Source organism: Marmota flaviventris, chromosome 8, assembly GCF_047511675.1.
Source record: "Marmota flaviventris isolate mMarFla1 chromosome 8, mMarFla1.hap1, whole genome shotgun sequence".
NCBI lineage: Eukaryota > Metazoa > Chordata > Mammalia > Rodentia > Sciuridae > Marmota > Marmota flaviventris.
This window is the reverse complement of record NC_092505.1, coordinates 16,194,024-16,211,274: the sequence shown is the minus strand read 5'-3', so window position 1 is coordinate 16,211,274 and position 17,251 is coordinate 16,194,024. Positions and strand designations below refer to the sequence as shown.

At 41.6% G+C, this 17,251-nt stretch overlaps 1 protein-coding gene across 1 annotated transcript in view; it reads right to left on the bottom strand.

Moving 5' to 3' along the window:
• Adamts5 (ADAM metallopeptidase with thrombospondin type 1 motif 5) overlaps positions 1–15,503 on the bottom strand; it is a 44,004-nt gene extending 28,501 nt beyond the window's left edge. The window contains exons 1-2 of the mRNA XM_027929276.2: positions 13,623–15,503; positions 2,626–2,758 (exon numbers count right to left, since the gene is read on the bottom strand). Coding sequence (XP_027785077.2) covers positions 2,626–2,758; positions 13,623–14,726 — 1,237 coding nt within the window. The 5' untranslated portion in view covers positions 14,727–15,503. The remainder of the gene's footprint in view (positions 1–2,625; positions 2,759–13,622) is intronic.
• Between the last annotated feature and the right edge of the window lie 1,748 nt (positions 15,504–17,251).

Here is a 17,251-nt window from a genome sequence, read left to right as displayed (position 1 = left end):
TTTTCTGGCTGATACTTTATAACATATGTTCGTAATACTTAGGCAAAAAGCAAAATTAAATAATAAAGCAATTAGAAAATAAAGCAAATGAAAGCCAGATTTCTTTATGAAAAGGAAATTAAATCCATATTTCTAGACCTTATATGTCTCAAATTAGGCCATTCATAATCCAAAAAAGGGAAATTAAGCAGGCACTATTTGATTGGAGAATGATTTACAGAGAATTTTAAAGAGGTAAACAGAGGTGATCCAACCAAGAAGTTAAAGGGGACCAAAGGATGTGATCATACATCAAAGATTGAGGTTTGATTTTGCATATGAAAGTCTACATTTCTCTGACATTGTTCTATAACTATGTCCAATAATCCTGTGTCATTAAGATAAGTTCTCATTGCATATGTGTATATAGTTTTAATATAACATTTGTTCTTATCATATCTGACTTTCTTTCTACCACTCAGACTGTGCGCATGCTGGCATAACCAAGGCACTGGCTGAGGAATTCAGGAAGACTGGAGAAGGTGACACTGCCAGGCTCCTCATTCCAGCCTAACTGGCTTGGGAGTCAAAGCAGTCCTGAAGAAGCTGCGTTGACAGCCAGGGCATTTCTCCTACAGGAGACCTCCCAGATGCTGCCATCTTGGGAAAGCAGATCACTACAGAGAGCAGAAGAGAGAAGAAACAGTCCTTCCTTAAGGAATGCCTGATCTCTCCAGTGAAGTGCTGGATCTGGAGCTCAGGGTCCTGTGGGTGTATGACACCAAAACCCAGCTTGGCTGCCCATTCCCTATCATTTCTCTACCCTGCTGAGACACATCAGGCTGTTGAGGGATTTAGATGCTTTCATATGGGACTTCTCTCACTTTATATAGTGGTGATTAACAATGGTGTACTTTTAAATTCTCCTCCATTTAATTACAATCCTTTGGAAGACTTGAATGAATTCTTCTTCATTCCCATTACAGAATCTGGGTGTTGCCTTGAGCAGCTCCCTTGCTACATTCTCCTGCTTACTCATGTACATACACCGATAATGGAATAAATACTGATTAACGGTCTATATCAGAATGTGTTGTTATTAGCTAGTTTCATAGGCATAAGTGAGAGACAAGTGAAGACAAGCCCCTTACCCTGAAGATCAAATGGCTTATGTTTTAAAAACACCATCAGGCCTATGAGCTCCTCCAGTACAACATGCCCAAATCACTTGCATAACACGGAGAACATTCAGACAGCACTTGGCACTCCAATTCAGATCTGGTTCCTGAGGCCAAGGATGCTCAAGGAGTGTGGACTCACCCGTGACATTGTTGTATAGTTATTTATATCAAAACTTTATGTTTGTGTTTTATTGTTGTAGTTGAGATCATAAGAGTGTCAGGAGTGCTAGGAACATTACTGTCATGATTATTCCATAAGAGGTGAAACATAACTACTTAATTCTATTTAAGTGCTATAATATTGGGACTTATGAGATTATACCTTTACTTAGAGGTTACTTTGACTCCTCAAAGAAATATAACAGCTAGATATTCTCTGCCTGCCAAGATTGTGAAATAGAAGTTTTAATTTCCATTTAAAATTTATGGTTTTAGCTTTAAAGAAACTAAATCTGTTTAAAAAAAAACACAGAAAAAAATTAAAGCTACAATAATTATCAAACCATATTTTGTCCCACCAAAACAATGATGCTAAAAGGTGATATATACATTAAGAAAATAAATGAATTCTTTAACTAAAAGGCACAAGAGAAGTACATGTGGATATGAATACCCATGAAATAATTCCATGAAATGGACATTATTATCTCATATTATTTCACATATAAAAATTAAAGCTTTGAGAGAGTTAAAATAATTGGACCCATGTGATCCAGGTAGAAGGTACTTTAGCAAGAAGTGAACTCAGAGTGTCTAATTCAAACACCTAGTCCAAAGTATTAAGCCAATTTCACAAACATATAGTAGTGTAGGTCAATGATTAGAAAGCACGTATTCCTTATGGCACATACATATTTTAACAGTTAAACTGAGTCCTAAATTTAGAGTTGTAGGGTTTGGATGTTTCTTAAAACAAACGAATTGGGGAAGTGACATCTTAAAGCAAACCCTGTTGAGTTTGGTTTCCCTTGTCTATGCTATTAAGAAGGACACAGGAATATCTTCTACAAGCTACTGATTACCTTTGATGGGAGTCTGCTATTCTCACTCAACAATAGAGCCAAACATGTTAAATCTCTGTGCAAACTGATTAGCCCTGGATGAGTCAGTTCTATACTGAACGACTTCCAAAAGGGACATCTCCGCATTCCATAGGCGACTGTGACAAATTTCGTCTAGGAGTCACTTAGCAAAGCTTAAAAGGACAGGAAGAAGATAGTAGCAGTAGCAAGTTTCTCTTTAACGTTTAAGTGACACTGTCAGAGGAAACATACACCGTGTTGCTGACTTTGTCTTCCTTCTCACATACTAGTTAACCCTAGAAGTGCAAATATAAACAAATTTAATCCCCAACGGGTACATCTGAACCAGAAGAAATCTGGAATTAATTGCCAAATATTTCGGTTCCTGTTGCAGCTGCTACAAGTGTTTGACTTGGCGAGGGAGGAGAAAAGGCACTGCATACCAATTTCGTGAGCCACGGTGAAAGCTGCGTGGAGGCCATCGTCTTCGATCACAGCGCAGCTGCGCTCCGGAGAACATATGGTCCCCACGTCTGCCATTCCCAGGGTGTCACATGAATGATGCCCACATAAATCCTGCCCAGGAGAAAGAAAGAAATCATTACAATCAATTTACATCCAGAAAGAGCCACCATGTCCAGCCACTTGCTCACCCCAAATGGCAAGACTAGGATGTGTTTATGGTATCACCTGCTCAGCTCTTGGAAAGGTTCCAAAGACAAACCCCCCGGCAGAGACTCTTCTGAGCTACTTTGGGACCAGAAGCACAGAAGGACAAAGGCACTCAAATACATTAAAAACATGTCTTAGGATTGTACCTTGTCCATTACAATCACAGCTGTAGTTTAAAAAGTCATAATGCACATATGATATGTCAACAATGGCTTTTCCATACGGTTGTGCATAGGAAAGCCCTAATATTCTGACCCCCAAACATGCTAAATTTATCAGAAGACTGTCCTAATAATTTTCTTTCTGTCACAGGGGAAAACTACATCCACACATTCACGACAAGATAAATTTTTCAGTAACTTGAAAGGGAAATTCCAAACTGAGTTGTAATTCCAAGGGTTTCTTCTTCAGAAAAATATGCACTCTCACTTACAGCATTTAAGTGTTTCTCAACCTGACCAATTCTCAGAAAATATGTACAATGCAGGTGTATTATTTACACGTATGGGATGGATATGGGTTCGTGGATTTTTTTTTTTTTTGGTGAGACACTGAATAGCTTTTAAGAGATTCAAAAGGGGAAATGATATCACACTTCACTAATAGTTTGGCTGAAAGGAACCTCAAGAAGATACTGAAAAGGATGAAGATCTGGGGATTGAACCCAAGGTCAATTTACCAGTGAGCTACATCTCCAGCCCTTTTTATTTTTTTATTTTAAGACAGGGTCTTGTTAAATTCTTTCCTTTTTTTAAATTTTAAGTCAGGGTCTTGCTTTATTGTTTAGGGTCTTTCTAAGTTATTGAGGCTGGCTATGAACTTGTGATCCTCCTTAGTCTCCTGAGCCACTGTGATTATAGCAATGTGTCACTGTGCCTGGCTCAGCCATAATTTTTGTGTAAAAGATTTGTAAAGATAAGCTTTTTCTTTAAATGTTACTAAAAAAATTAACAGACATTAAATTGCCTATTATTACCTATTATTTTCAATAAAATTTGAAGAATAGTGTTGTACATTTATATCCCCTAAAATAAGATAGTATTTCTAGTGAGCCATATGTTAATAACTGCAAGGAAAGTATTTTTTAAAATATTAATTAATATGCAAAGTTGAATAAAAAGTACTATTTCAATGTATCGGTCATTTTTGCTTTCCCCTAATTGCCATAACTAGGAACTCAGTAGATTTTTGGTTAATTGAGTTTATTGGTGACATAGGGTCAGACTCAACATGACTTTCACACACCTTTCCTATGCTGCCTGTTAGTAGGACCTCCCTACCCATGAGCAACACAGATGGCTGTTATTATCATGCAACCAGTGCCACCTACCCAGGCCAACACAATCTTCTAATTCTTCCCAATTTGGCTGCCTAAAAATCCAACCAAAGTGAAGATACATCCTATTTTATCCCCTTTAGTGTGTTTTCAAGTCATTATTGTATCTGTACATTGTGAGTTCACAGCTGTGATGGATTACACTGTGGCCACTATATTAGTTTAGCAGCAGACATTGGCAATCTCAGCCAAGTGGCTTTGGTGAATCAAGGCACCAAACCCACAACACCCTCCAGAGTTTCCTGTGTATCCTCATATGTCATCCCATAGGATCCCAAATTACAGCTGCTGAGAACAAATTAGTAGTTTTTAAAATTGAAATTGGAATATGCTTTTGCATAATAATCAGTCTCTGAGATAATAATATAGCAAAATAGATTTTTTTTAAAAAATCCTCACCTCCCCAATCATTTTAGTAGTTCTAGGACCAAATCTCAGGTCATCATTTAAGAGAGCTACTAGATACTTGTAGGTTATTTCTGCATGACTGTAAATTTTTGTATGAAGATTTATGCTTTTCTTCATAATTTAGGCTTCATAATCATCAAATAATAAAATGCAAGAAGTAAATTTTCCCTTCTTACTCCTTCTTCACTAATAAGGTTGGGTAAAGAGCCACCATAAAGGAAATGGCCTTCCTGTTCTGAATGGCATTTCAACTAGACTCTTAATATCTCTCTGTTTACTGCTAATCAATTGCTCATTAAGGGCCATCAGCTCTCTTTGTCATCTCTGAATTGCAATAAATGCATCTGGCCTTTTGCCATGGAAATGTGTGTATGTGACAAAATTATGAACAGAAGCACTTGTTATTTTTTCAACCACCCTGATTAAATCCCTTGACTACATAGTCACACTATTATATTTCCATAGCTATAATCACAAACTGGCAACCTTTCCATTTCACTCACATGATTTCAAGCCTTAGCAATATATTTGTTGTTTTACACTCAAGATTTACAATGAACATCTGAGTTTCCTTGTGAACCAATGTTCAACTACATGTATGAAAACTAATCTGTGTATTAAATTATTAAGAATTCAGCATATCACACATGTTTGTTTCTATTTTCTGGTGGTTGCTTATAACTTTACAGATGCAAACCTTATTTCTTGTTTATACAATTTATTTTTTAAGTTCAGAGTAGGAGTACAGGTACTATTGCAGTAATAGCCTATATCTGTGTTTATATATCTTTTTATATAATCTAGATTTGGAGTCAGAGGTCATTGTAGAAATGTGGATTATCATGGAAGAGGTAAATGAATTAAATGTACTGACAAACACTTTTTTTTGCTTTATTCATTGTGGATCTGAAGGTAAAGAATATCTTTGTTGTATTAAAGACGGCTCTTCTTATATAGGATCAATATATTATCACCACTGTTTGGAAAAAAGCGCAATAATGGAAGATTTAGCAAAATGGAAGCATTGCAAAAGCATGCAGAGATTTAACTGTGGTCTTGTGGTATGGCATTGGCAGGGTTACAAGACTGAGACATGTGTCTAACTCAAAAATATATCTGAGATGGTCTGAAAGACCAATAGATATTTGACAGGGAGATCACAGACATTATGACTATTCACCAGGTATGCCTTTTAGAAGATTTGGCATGTGGCAAATCTTGTGATTTATTATGGAATTTAGAAGTACTAATAAAGCCCAAGACCAGTTTGTGGGGATGGGAGGGAGGCAGGGAACAAATAATGCTGCCTTGAGGAGACCAATTCCCAAAGAATAGTATGGCTTGGAAAATCCCAGTGCTCAGTGCCAGGTGGGAAAAATGAACCAAACAAGTGTGAATATCCAAAGTGGAACAAATCACAGGAGTTGAAGTATTTCATGCCTTGATTGAGAGATGGGTCTCCCATGCTCCATGCAACTGCTGCAATAAGAAGCTAAAGAAATAAAAATTCTGATAAGGATAGACACCACCACAATTGCAGGGGCAGCAGTCCAAGTTAAGGAAGAACACCTTATACAGGAATTAAAAGCAACTTGCTTCTGTAAATATTACCTCCTGGTAAGGGCAGGGGTGGTGCTCAAGGGAAGAGCAGGAAACAGGGTTGATCTACACTTGAGTTGTTTATACCTCTCTCCACACAGCTCTTACTGAGGCGTGAATAGTGATACAAGAATTAATAGGATGGTACATATTTTAATCATAAGTATTACACATACACATGCACACCAGTGTGTATTTGTTCTGATTTTTTTTTAAAAAAATTTACCTTTGATTAACATGTGCTACTTGTAAATGTGAATGGGTTCAGTGTGATATTTCCACACGTGTATATGGTACGCACAGATCAAATCCAACTTCTCTTTATTTCTGTGCCCTCAACATGGATCTTATTCTTGAGGTGTCATTTACTTTTTTGGCTACTTGTATAGCAATCCCTAATCACAAGGGTTTTATTTTGTCCTTCCACACAGACTATATTAATTGGGACTTTTAGACCCATCATTACCATGACTCATGTTATATTATCTCTACTCATACCTCTGGATACAACTGGGTGATATCCAATATTCAGAGCTCAGCTGGATAAGAAGTTAAGGAATCCAGGTACATTTATTCATAAAACAACTACTGCATGCCTATAATCCTCCACCTACTGTATTAAGTGCTGATACTACAATGAACAAATAAAATAAGATCTAATCCTGACCCTTAAGAAACCTCATAGTCCAGTGAGCACAACAGATATGTCAAGCGGGGAGCAGGCTGTGCTAAGATGAGTAGACTGTTGCAGGAGTACAGGAGAAGAATTGATGAATTCTCCTAGAGAGAATCAGTAAAGGTTCCAAAGGACTAGAGACACTTTTGCTGGTTTTGCAGTCTGGGAAGAAAGGTACTGTAATAAGGAAGGATCTGTGGAAACATCATGGGTGGTAAAAGGCAGGCTCTGTTTGGGGAAGGATGAAAAGTTTGCTATGACTGGATTTCAGTATTTTGGGGGTGGACTAGCAGGGTAATCTAGAAAGGCTGTCTGGATCCAGAGTTCCTAGACAGGACATGTTCTCTGATAAATATGGAGAAATAAAGGGAAAAGAAAGAAGCACATTGGAGATTGAAGGGCTGAGATGCTGGAAGAGTCATTCTGAAGAATGGAAGCAAAGCTGTTAGAGATGGTGCATGGAAAGCTGATACTTTTTTCATTCTAACTCTATCAGTAAGAAGTATGGGGAGAGTGAAGGGGAGGGAGGGGAAATGGGAATAGGAAAGACAATAGAATGAATCAAACATAACTTCCCTATGTTTATATATGAATACATGACCAGTATAATTCCGTATCATGTTCAACCACAAGAATGGGATCAAAATACACCCCACTTTAATGTGTATTTTAAAACAACAAATAAGAAAAAAGAAGTATTGTGTAAATAGTCTACAGACTTTGAGACAAAGTCCCTTTATCATTAATATAAGGAGACTGGATAAGGTGTTCTCTAGGGCTTGATCCAACTACACGTTCCAACTTATAGAGGAAGAAATTATAGATCAGAAGCAGCAAGTGGCCAAAGTCTTGTTGGATCACTGGGAAGGTCAAATTCACACCTGTAACCAAACATTTTATTTCCTGGTCTTAGCTTACCAAGGCATTGCCATATCAGTGCATGTTATTCTTGATGTTAAACTTATCTTTTACATTTACATTGGCAATTTTTAATTTTTTAATTTAAATAAATAAATAAATAGAATTTAATAAATAAAAACAGCAGGGTCTTCATCTCTATGGTATGTCTGGTAAAGCTCAGTCATTTTGGAGGGCAACTTAATATTCAAATTTCATTGCAAAGGATATTTCAGAAAACAGACGTGATGGATGAGAAACCTGATAGTGTCATTAACTTACCTCTGTCTCTCTCTCCTGCCACATCTACTGGCAGTCACTGCAGCTGCCCTCTATTTCTTATTCTTCCCATTATTCCTTCCTGCTCGGACTATCACCTGAGACTTTTAACTGGCCCTGAGTCTCAGTAACTTTCCCAATTCTGCACTGTGACGGGTTTCCTTCTTAGAGCACAAATCTAATGAGAGTCCTCCACTCTTGGACACTGACCTTGGCTTGGCATTCAAACCCCTGCACAATGAAACCCAACCCTCCTGTTTGTCTCCAGTGACCCTTCATGCTCAGTCCTGTCCACTATTTCCTGCATATCTCATGAATATTTTGATCCACAAACCTTAGACCAAAATATTCTTGCTGCTAGAAAAGAGTCATTTATCCACATCTAACTCCTTAACATTTCTTAACTGAATCTGTGCCCCTCAATTCCTAATGTCATTATTTTAATTTAGACCATCATGAGCTCCTTCAGTTTAGATGACTGAGACAGCCTAGCTTCCAGTGCATTCAGTCCTGCTACTTAGGCTAGAGGGCTCATTCTAGAACACATCTCAGATCATTGCTGTTTTCCCACTAGTATTCTTTTCATTGGTTCTCATTGCATTTAGTTTATAATATATACTGCTTGCCATGGTGCTATGGACTGAATTGTGTCCTCCCTAAATTCCTAAATTGAATTCCTAAACCCTAACACCACTGTATCAGGAGATGGGACCCATAAAAAGGTAAATTGGGTTAAATGAGGTCATAAGGGTAGGTCTCTGATCAGATAGGATTGGTGTCATTAAGTGACACCAGAGCTCAGTCTTTCTCAAACTCTCCTGTGCACCCAGAGCACTCAAAGAGGAAACATCTTCTGAGCACATGCCAGGAAAAGAGGCCTCACCCAAAACCAAACTGGCTAGAACTTTGGTCTTAAACTTTCTAGTTTCTGAAACTGAGAGAAAATATATTTCTGTTGTTCAAGCCACCCATCCTATGGTATCTTGTTATGGTAGCCCAAGCAAACTGAAATTACACAGTATACAATTTCTTCTGTATCTGTAATCTGGTTCTTACTGTCTTCTCTAAGTTGTCCTTTCCACCCTCACATCCCGTATCCCATCACAGATAACTCCCTGAATTTTGCAGAATTATCACAATTCTTCTAAGCCATGGAACATGAAGGTCCACTGTGTTCTCAATGCCTAACTCCTCCTTATGAGCCTGGCTAATGCCTACCTTTTCTTCAAACCTGAACTGAAATGTGGTCGGCAACACTTCCCGATGTCCTACAACCATATCTACCATAAAAGTCATCATGCTCCACCAAAATTATCCACTTCACTGTTTCCTGAAATAGATTCTAAAGAAAGTGGCCACTTTTTAAATCTCAGAATCCCTGCCTAGAAAGAACATATTGAATGTTTGAATAAATTAGTGATAATATTTTTAGTTTAGAGAGCACTATCTTCTTTCTGTGTCATTTGTCAGCTGTTGCTCTAAGATTATCTGTTTCTCTGTACATGAGTGTCCTTATCTGTCAAACCAAAAGAATGACACAGTGGTTGTAGATTGCTGAAAGATTAATGATCATGTGGCTTATACCCCTGGGTAGTACCTATAAAGGGCTTGATTACAGGTGGTTGAATCTAAGTCAAGTTTATCCATCTTTTGAAAACCAATTCAATTCTACATGTACAATAAGACCTGCATAAAAATCCACAGGCAGAATTCACAGTGCTCTCACTTTTTCTCTCATAGACTTCGCATTTAGCTTAGTACTGCATTTATCAGTTTTCCTAACACGGAACTGATTTATGCACATGCCTGCATCCTCTCAGCTAGTTATAAGCCCAGGAGGCAGGGACCAGGTGTTTTCTATCCTGCATCTACCACACTGCCTAGTGAGTGTGTTACACGTGGAAGGTACACACAGGCACATGCCAAAGTAAGAAACACAGAAAGGCAATATCTCCTGTGTGTTGTGAGATCTTGTCTCTAATAGACTTTAGACTTTTCACAATATTTGTCATATATTAATAATACTAATTAAAGCTGCTTAATCTGCTACTAGTCTGCCCATTTCAGGGTTATTTAGCCTTTTATTAGTTAAGATTGACTATAAGCTATGATTTATTGATAAGGACTCCTTTATTTTCTTTAAATGGACTTGAATTCAAATAAGACACTGAGTCAGATGGTCTAGTCAGCAGGACGAAAAGAGAAAAAACATCCCTCTCACTCTTTCAAGATTCTGGTCTCTCTTTAGCACCCCCTATTGTCAGAACCTGAGAAGTGGTAAAGGAGAAACATGTCTAAATTCCAGTTCCAGCATCCTAAGCTAAAGCAGAATAGGAGAAGAGAGTTTTGAGCCAGGGACAATAGCGTATTAAAGTGCACACTGATAATTAATGACAGTGAATGAACTTTTTATATGGCACGTCTCTTAGCTGGTTTAGTTTCAATTCCATATTTTCAATCATGGCAGGGTATAGCTTTCACTGGTGGTACACAATTGTCAGTGGGATTTTAAAAAACCGCCAATTTTGTCATCAATTGGAGAGACTTTTGTTTCTAGAAAAGAGTGGATTGTCTACAAAATGGGTTTAAGACTTTGTCTTTAAATATTTAAATAAATTACTTTAAAATAAAAGAGGAAGTTAGGAACAAGAAAAGATTCTTGCAAAAATAAAGACTGGGGAGGTTGGATTTCAACTGTTCCACTGCAGAAGTAATGTGAAATCCAGCATAAGTGCCATTCCACAATGAAAATGGCTTCTGTGCCAGAAAATTGGCGGGTGCTAAGTTTCTCTAATTATAGCAGTATTGAAATGCTGGAGTATAGATATGATAGCAAATGTATTAGTTTGATAGATAAATTATGGACACTATTCTGCTGACTTCCAGATACAACGTTCAAGGTGGCCTCAGCTAGTAAATACAGTGGAAAACATATCCTCACACATTTGCTTCATGCCTGAAAAACAAGTAATTTAGAAGAAGACATCTGGAGACAAAATTTGAGCTGGACTCAGAGCCCATCAAAACACGGATTTGATGGCTTGGCGTCTGGCTGCTAAGCAACACACTTCTTACATTCAAAACAGAGTTGTAAAAGTAGAAGCCTGCAGCCAACTCTGTGTATTTCTCATTGAAATAGATATAGGGGAGAAAGATTTTCTTAAGGCCTTAAGATATCTGATTTCCATGAGATAGATTAACCAAGATCATCTCTCTTCCAGCCTTTTCTGTTTTTTACTCTCTGAAGAATGAGGCAAAAATCAACTCTATATTTGGAATATTCGCAAGTGAATACTGCATAGAGGTCTTGAAATACTTGTCTCAGCCACCTAATAACACTCTTTTAAAATTAGCTGCATATATTCATAATACCTAGTTGTAACTTGACTTTTCAAACTACTGGTTTTTGTGAATTCCAATGGGTAGACTAGAAGGCCAACTGGAAACTCAGTGAGATTTTCTTTCCTTAAAGTATGCTTCTGCTTGGCAAAGAGGCCAGGGAGGACCCATGTCAAATACTTCTCATGTGTGAAGCAGTTTGAAAACAGTATGTTATTACAGTACTTATTAAAATTAAGATAGCTAGTCAATTTATTTCTTCCTTGCTTTCATCCATTTAAAAGGTTTGGATGCGTTTCACAGAATTAACTATCCAAGCAAAAAAAAAAAAAAAAAAAAAAACAAATCCAGAAAAAGCAAGATAGACATCATATACAATCACTGCCTAGTTTGGTTTTTTTTCCCCTGGGAAACATTAAGAAAATTATGGGTCAGAGGGCAAGGAGTGATGGGCCTTCTATCAATTTTGACTTATATTAGAATTCTAGAATATACATTAGTAGTAAAGATGAATTATTAAAATGACCTACTCTTCAGAGCAGTATGCCTACAAAAGATTTTTTTTTCCTATTTCTTTAGGGAGCCTCCTTCCATAAACTAGCCAAGCTTCCTGCTTGGCAGTCTCTTGTGATGTAGCAAAGCAAGGAAACCCAGACATGGAAAGTTACTTATGAAAAAAAAAAAAAAAGGTTGGGAGGGGGGACTTGGAAACTAAATAAGAAAGGGATAGTTTTACAGGAGAACTTCATAGGGGCGGCTACAAAATGAATGTTCTACCGTTTCAAAGACCTATGTTGTGCACAGGAATTAAAGGATGGATTCCAGAATATCACTTAATGAGGAGAAAGATTTTCCATTGTGCACCACACGGGTGCTCTGCCTGTTTCTCTCTAAAGTGCTGCCCTTCAATGTCTTTGTTTACATGTGGTTTACATTATGTCCACCCATGAACCACATGTACCACTCCAAATTTATCAACACTTTTCCTTCATACCATGGGTGCCTTAGTGAAAATAGAAGAATTGGGTAGTGAAGGCATGATTCTGAAGCCTCCTGCATCATTTAATTTCTTATCCTTTGTTTATTCCATTTCGTGATTTTAGATAATACTTCAAAGTTTGTAATTCTTCATTTATTCTGGGTGAGTCTCAAACACTTCAAGAATGAACTTTAAAGGTCAATTCTTACCAGTTATTTGAGAATCCAGAAAGCTGCCAGTCAAAACAGAACTGTGAAAACTGAGGCTCAAAACTATGAGCAGCCCAGACCCCAATCTAATCCAGACTTTCTGTTAATGTCATACCAAGGTGGTGGTCTAATAACCATGTAAACAGATATTGTGTTCCTCCTAGAGCCTCTGGGCTTATAAAGATCCATTTGTTTCCTGTAAAGTCATCCTTAAAATGGGGGAAATCCTGGGAAAATACTCTTTCCCCAGGCCTTGACTCTTTGCCTAGATCGTTTGCACTGGAGCTTCAGAAACATTCTTCCAAAACCCCAACCTGCAAATTGGATGTGACCCTTCCTTGGCCGCTGAGTTGGCAAGGACTGTGCTTGTGATTTACTGGTCTACTAAGCAAAGAACTTGTTAAGCAACCTCACAAGTTTGTCCTGTCAGCTGATTGGGCTTCTGTGTCCTTTTGGCCCTCCCACATTTTTTCCTTCCCAGGAACTAAGACAGTAAGGATTCCATTAGGAAGCCAGATTGGAAAGGGGGTCCTTAGGAAAATCTTTCCTTCACTTGTGTTGCACAAGGAGCTCAACTAGTAAGGGACATTTGCAAAGGAATAGTATCAGATGAACTATCTGGATGAACTAACAAGCCCTTTCCATTAGGTTAGTCAAAGTTATTTGTTTGCTTTCACTGGAAAGCAAAAGATTGATGATTCCAAAAGAAATCTTGCTTTTCCCCCTTTCCCATTTAACTATGTACAGTTTCTGAAGCATTCTAGTTCTCTTTACCGTGTTTGTGGCCCTGTATTAATATATCTCAGACTGGATGACACAGAGCATTATTGATTGCCTAAGCAGGTCTAGTCACTAAGGCAAGAATTGCTGCGGAAGCTAATCTGAACACAGGAGCATAGCTCGCAGCCTGGGTTTTCTGCAAGATGCGGTTAAACAAGTCCATGGTGTCAGATGGTTTGTAGGAGAAACAAAGCCATCAGCAAGACTGTCCCTTCCACCTACCTCCTTATCTCAGCGCCAGGTGCACCCACCCCAGCTGGACCTACCTCCCTGGTGAACAGGATGGCCGCATCATAGTGCTCCTCGTGGTCATCTTCCAGCTGGTTGTGCTGGTGCTGCCATTTGCAAAAGTTCTTGAGTGTGGTGGCTGCGTTCTTGCTCACTTCCAAGCTCTTGTCATTTTCTCCCAGCACCACCACCTTCACCACCACCAGGCGGATGTGGTTCTCGATGCTGGCATGGCTGTACAGTCTGTTGGCAATTGAGGCCAGGGTCAGCAGGTAATGCTGCAGGCCCCGGCCATACATCCGCGCCATAGACGCATCCGCCACCAGGAGCAGCTCCACCTGGCGGGCCCGGGAGATGGAGCGGCGCCTACGCCGCCACCAGGTCTGAGGTCCTGGGTCCCCCACAGGCAAGAGAGCGGACTGGTCCCTGAGCTTCGAGGCCAGCGCAGTATGTCGGTCTGGACTACTATGAAGCTGGAGGCGCTGGTGGACGCCCGGCCGGGACGCTGGGGTCTCACAGCTGGCGCGTGGCGGCAGGGCTTCGAAGCTGAAACCTTCACGGGTGTAGACGTGAAGGACCCGTGCTGACCCATCCCCGTACACGCGCCCGGTTTCTCCCTCAGGCCATGGTCCCCGCAGTAGAGGCTTTAAGGTGTAGCGCGCGTGCTTGACCGCGAAGAAGCCGTCAAGACCCCCACACAGGTCAAAAACAGCCAGGGAGCGAGGACTGCCGTCCACGGTGCCCCTGTAAAAGCAGTGGCTCGGGTGGCGCCGAGGTGCGCTTAGCCCGCCTCCTGCGGGCACGAAGCCAGAAGTGCCCACCGAACCATCCCTCTCCAAGTCCAGGAGAAATCTTCGGCCGCCCGCGTAAACGAGGTAGCCCACCTTTCCGCCGCCGGAGTAGAGTTGGTCGATGTTCTGCACAAGCCCGCTGCTCCTGCGCTGCAGCGCCAGGGGGTATGGATGGCCCAGAGGCTCGAACCGCTCCTGCGCCTCCTCCCCCTGCCGCTCGCGGGGCTGGGCTGCCGCTGCAGCAACCGGAGACTGCTGGGCTTTATCCTGGGCAGGTGCCTCAGCCCGGCTGGCCGCAGCCAGGGACAGGCGGAACGCGCACAGCAGCAGGGACGCCCACCCGAGCCGCATAGTGCGCTGCCCGCGGGGAGGGGCTGCGCGACAGGGACTTTATGGGTATTTGTTATTCGCCAGGGAAGTTACCGGGGCGGGGGGATGGGGACACACACACACACTTGCTTGCAAGGTTGAGTCAAGTGTCGGAGGCAGGGGGACCAGAAGCAGCGCCAGCCTGTCCGAGCCGCGGTGCCAGCGTGCTAACTTTTCTTTGTTGGTTTGGAAAATGTTTGGATTTGTGCTCCGGAAAGAGGGGAGTAAAGAAAAAGAAAGGGAAAAAAAAAATGAAATAAAATTAAAAAGCTAGGTAGTGGAGATTCAGCCAATACGGGGAAGGGAGGAAAACCCAAATGTAGCCAAGGTCGTTGCACCAAGAAAAGTAAAAAAAGGTATCGCGCATCAGGCGGGCAACTGGTGCGCACCCCCTCCCGCCCCCTGGCTGCTCCGGACCGGCTGGCTGCGGAGTTTCCAAGCTTCGGGGCCACTTCCTTTCTTATTTTGAGGGTTTCCTCGGCTCTGCTGAAACCGGGAGGAAGGGAAGAAAGAGACGGAAAAAAGCCATAAAAATCAAAACAAAAATGTGGGGGGCAGACTGAGGAGAGCCGGTGAAGCAGCGCGTCCGAGTCCCTTTGGCTGCGGTGTCTTCCTGCCCGCCGTCATCCCCAGTCGGCCGTAGAGAGCGCGGAGAGCAGCGCGAGCGCTGTGAAGATGCGAGGAGGTGGAACAATGAATTTATAGCGGCATGCCATCCTGCAATGGCAATTTCAACAATTCGTCACTGCACGCTGCCTCTTAAAGGGAGAGCTTCCCCCACCACTCCCACCCTTCCCCGTCTGCGCCTAATCAGATGGGGGAGGGAGAGAGCTAGGGCGGGGGAGGGTGATCGAGGAAAGGGAGACAAGAAGGAGGAAGGGACCGGGACCTGAAGGAGAGGAAGGAGGGACAAAGGAGGGAGCAAGGGCGGGCGGGGTGGGGGGTGGGGGTATTTGGGAAGAAAAACATAAAATTTACTTGGTCTCATTTAAAGTCACAGCGACTCCGGGTCGGTCTGGTATTTCACAACCAAGAGGGGTTGGTTAGCCTCGGCTTACCTCATCTTCTGGAGGGATGTTTTGGGGTGTTTTTAAAGTTATTGAGACATTTCAAGTCTCTCCCTGCCTCTTTCTCGCTTGCCTTTCTTGCTTTGGGTAGGAAGTTTCTGCCGCAAGTTTTCCCCCTTTGCAGGCCGGTGCGCTCCGGCTTTGCAGACGGTACCACACCATCCACCAGCCAGGGCTCTTTGCTTCCCAAGCGATCCCTCGCCCCCGCGCTCCTTCGCTTCCTTCCAGCTGTCCGGGGGTACTGGGTTTCCTGCCTCCTCCTTCCCTAGCCTATTCGAGCTCCGACGCTAGCTCGGTTCGGTCGCGGGGTGACTAACTTCTCCCAGCCACCCAGCAGCGCGTCAGGGTTGCCGAGAGCAGTCGCGGGCGCTTCCTGGCGGGTCACTGAGCTTGGAGCGCGACGGTGCCCCAGGGCAGGGCCGCCTGCGGCATGGGAACTCCGCGGCTTTGTGTGCAAAGGATGGGCTCCCCGCTTTCTCCAGCGCGCCTCTAGTCAGTGCCCACAATCTGTCACTTAATCCCAGCCACTGGAACGCCCTTGCTTTAGAAAGGCAAGGAGGGAAATAGTTAGCTACTGAAATGAATTCTCCTCAATTCCGCCCCCCCCCCCCAGAAGATTTGTAAATTTTGTATTCTCACCTTCTCTTTTTATTCCTGCTTAAAAGATAATTAAAATGATAAATGTCCATATGTTCAATCACAGAAAATAAACACTCATTGTCACAGGCCTTAAACTACTAGTCTTTTCTGAAATTCCTTTTAGGAAAAAAAAGAATACTTTGTAGAGAAAGAGGATTGGTGCTTATTAGTAAGCGGGTGGCATTTACACACCGTTGGTCTTTTCCTCTGTCCTCTTTGTTTCCTCTAATTATCAATTCTAAAAAGGTAGAAGGAAAGTCCTAGGGATTTCCGACATAATGACTAGACGATCTACTGTAGCAGCAGGAACACCTCCCCTACCAATGTTCTTCAGGCTAATCCATGACCACATCAGTAAAAAATGAATCTGGTATAATTAGCACATTTCCATTTTTTAAAACTCTGATGATGACAAGGGTAGCTGAGATGCCTCAGTGGCCCTCAAGCTGATGATTGCTTCTTAGGGAGGGAACCATGAAAGTCCAGGACTGGCTGGAGGTCCTCAAAGTACCAATAAACCTCTGGAGGACTTCTGGAAATGTCCAGTAATGATGGTCCCTCTGACTGGAATACCATCTGTCATCATCTGGGAGGCAAGTAAAATGTGTTCTGACATCTGATCCTCACTCATAAATTAAGTGACCTTCCAAGTCCCAGGAATATTCAATAGCTGCTGATGGATTCTGAAATTCATCAGAACCTGCAAGGAAGTTGCTCTTGTTGAAGGCCTGTGAATTTCCAACCCCCTCAGTCTCTCAGTGGTCAGTTGTCCAAGGCCCATACTACCAGGCTGATGAGTCA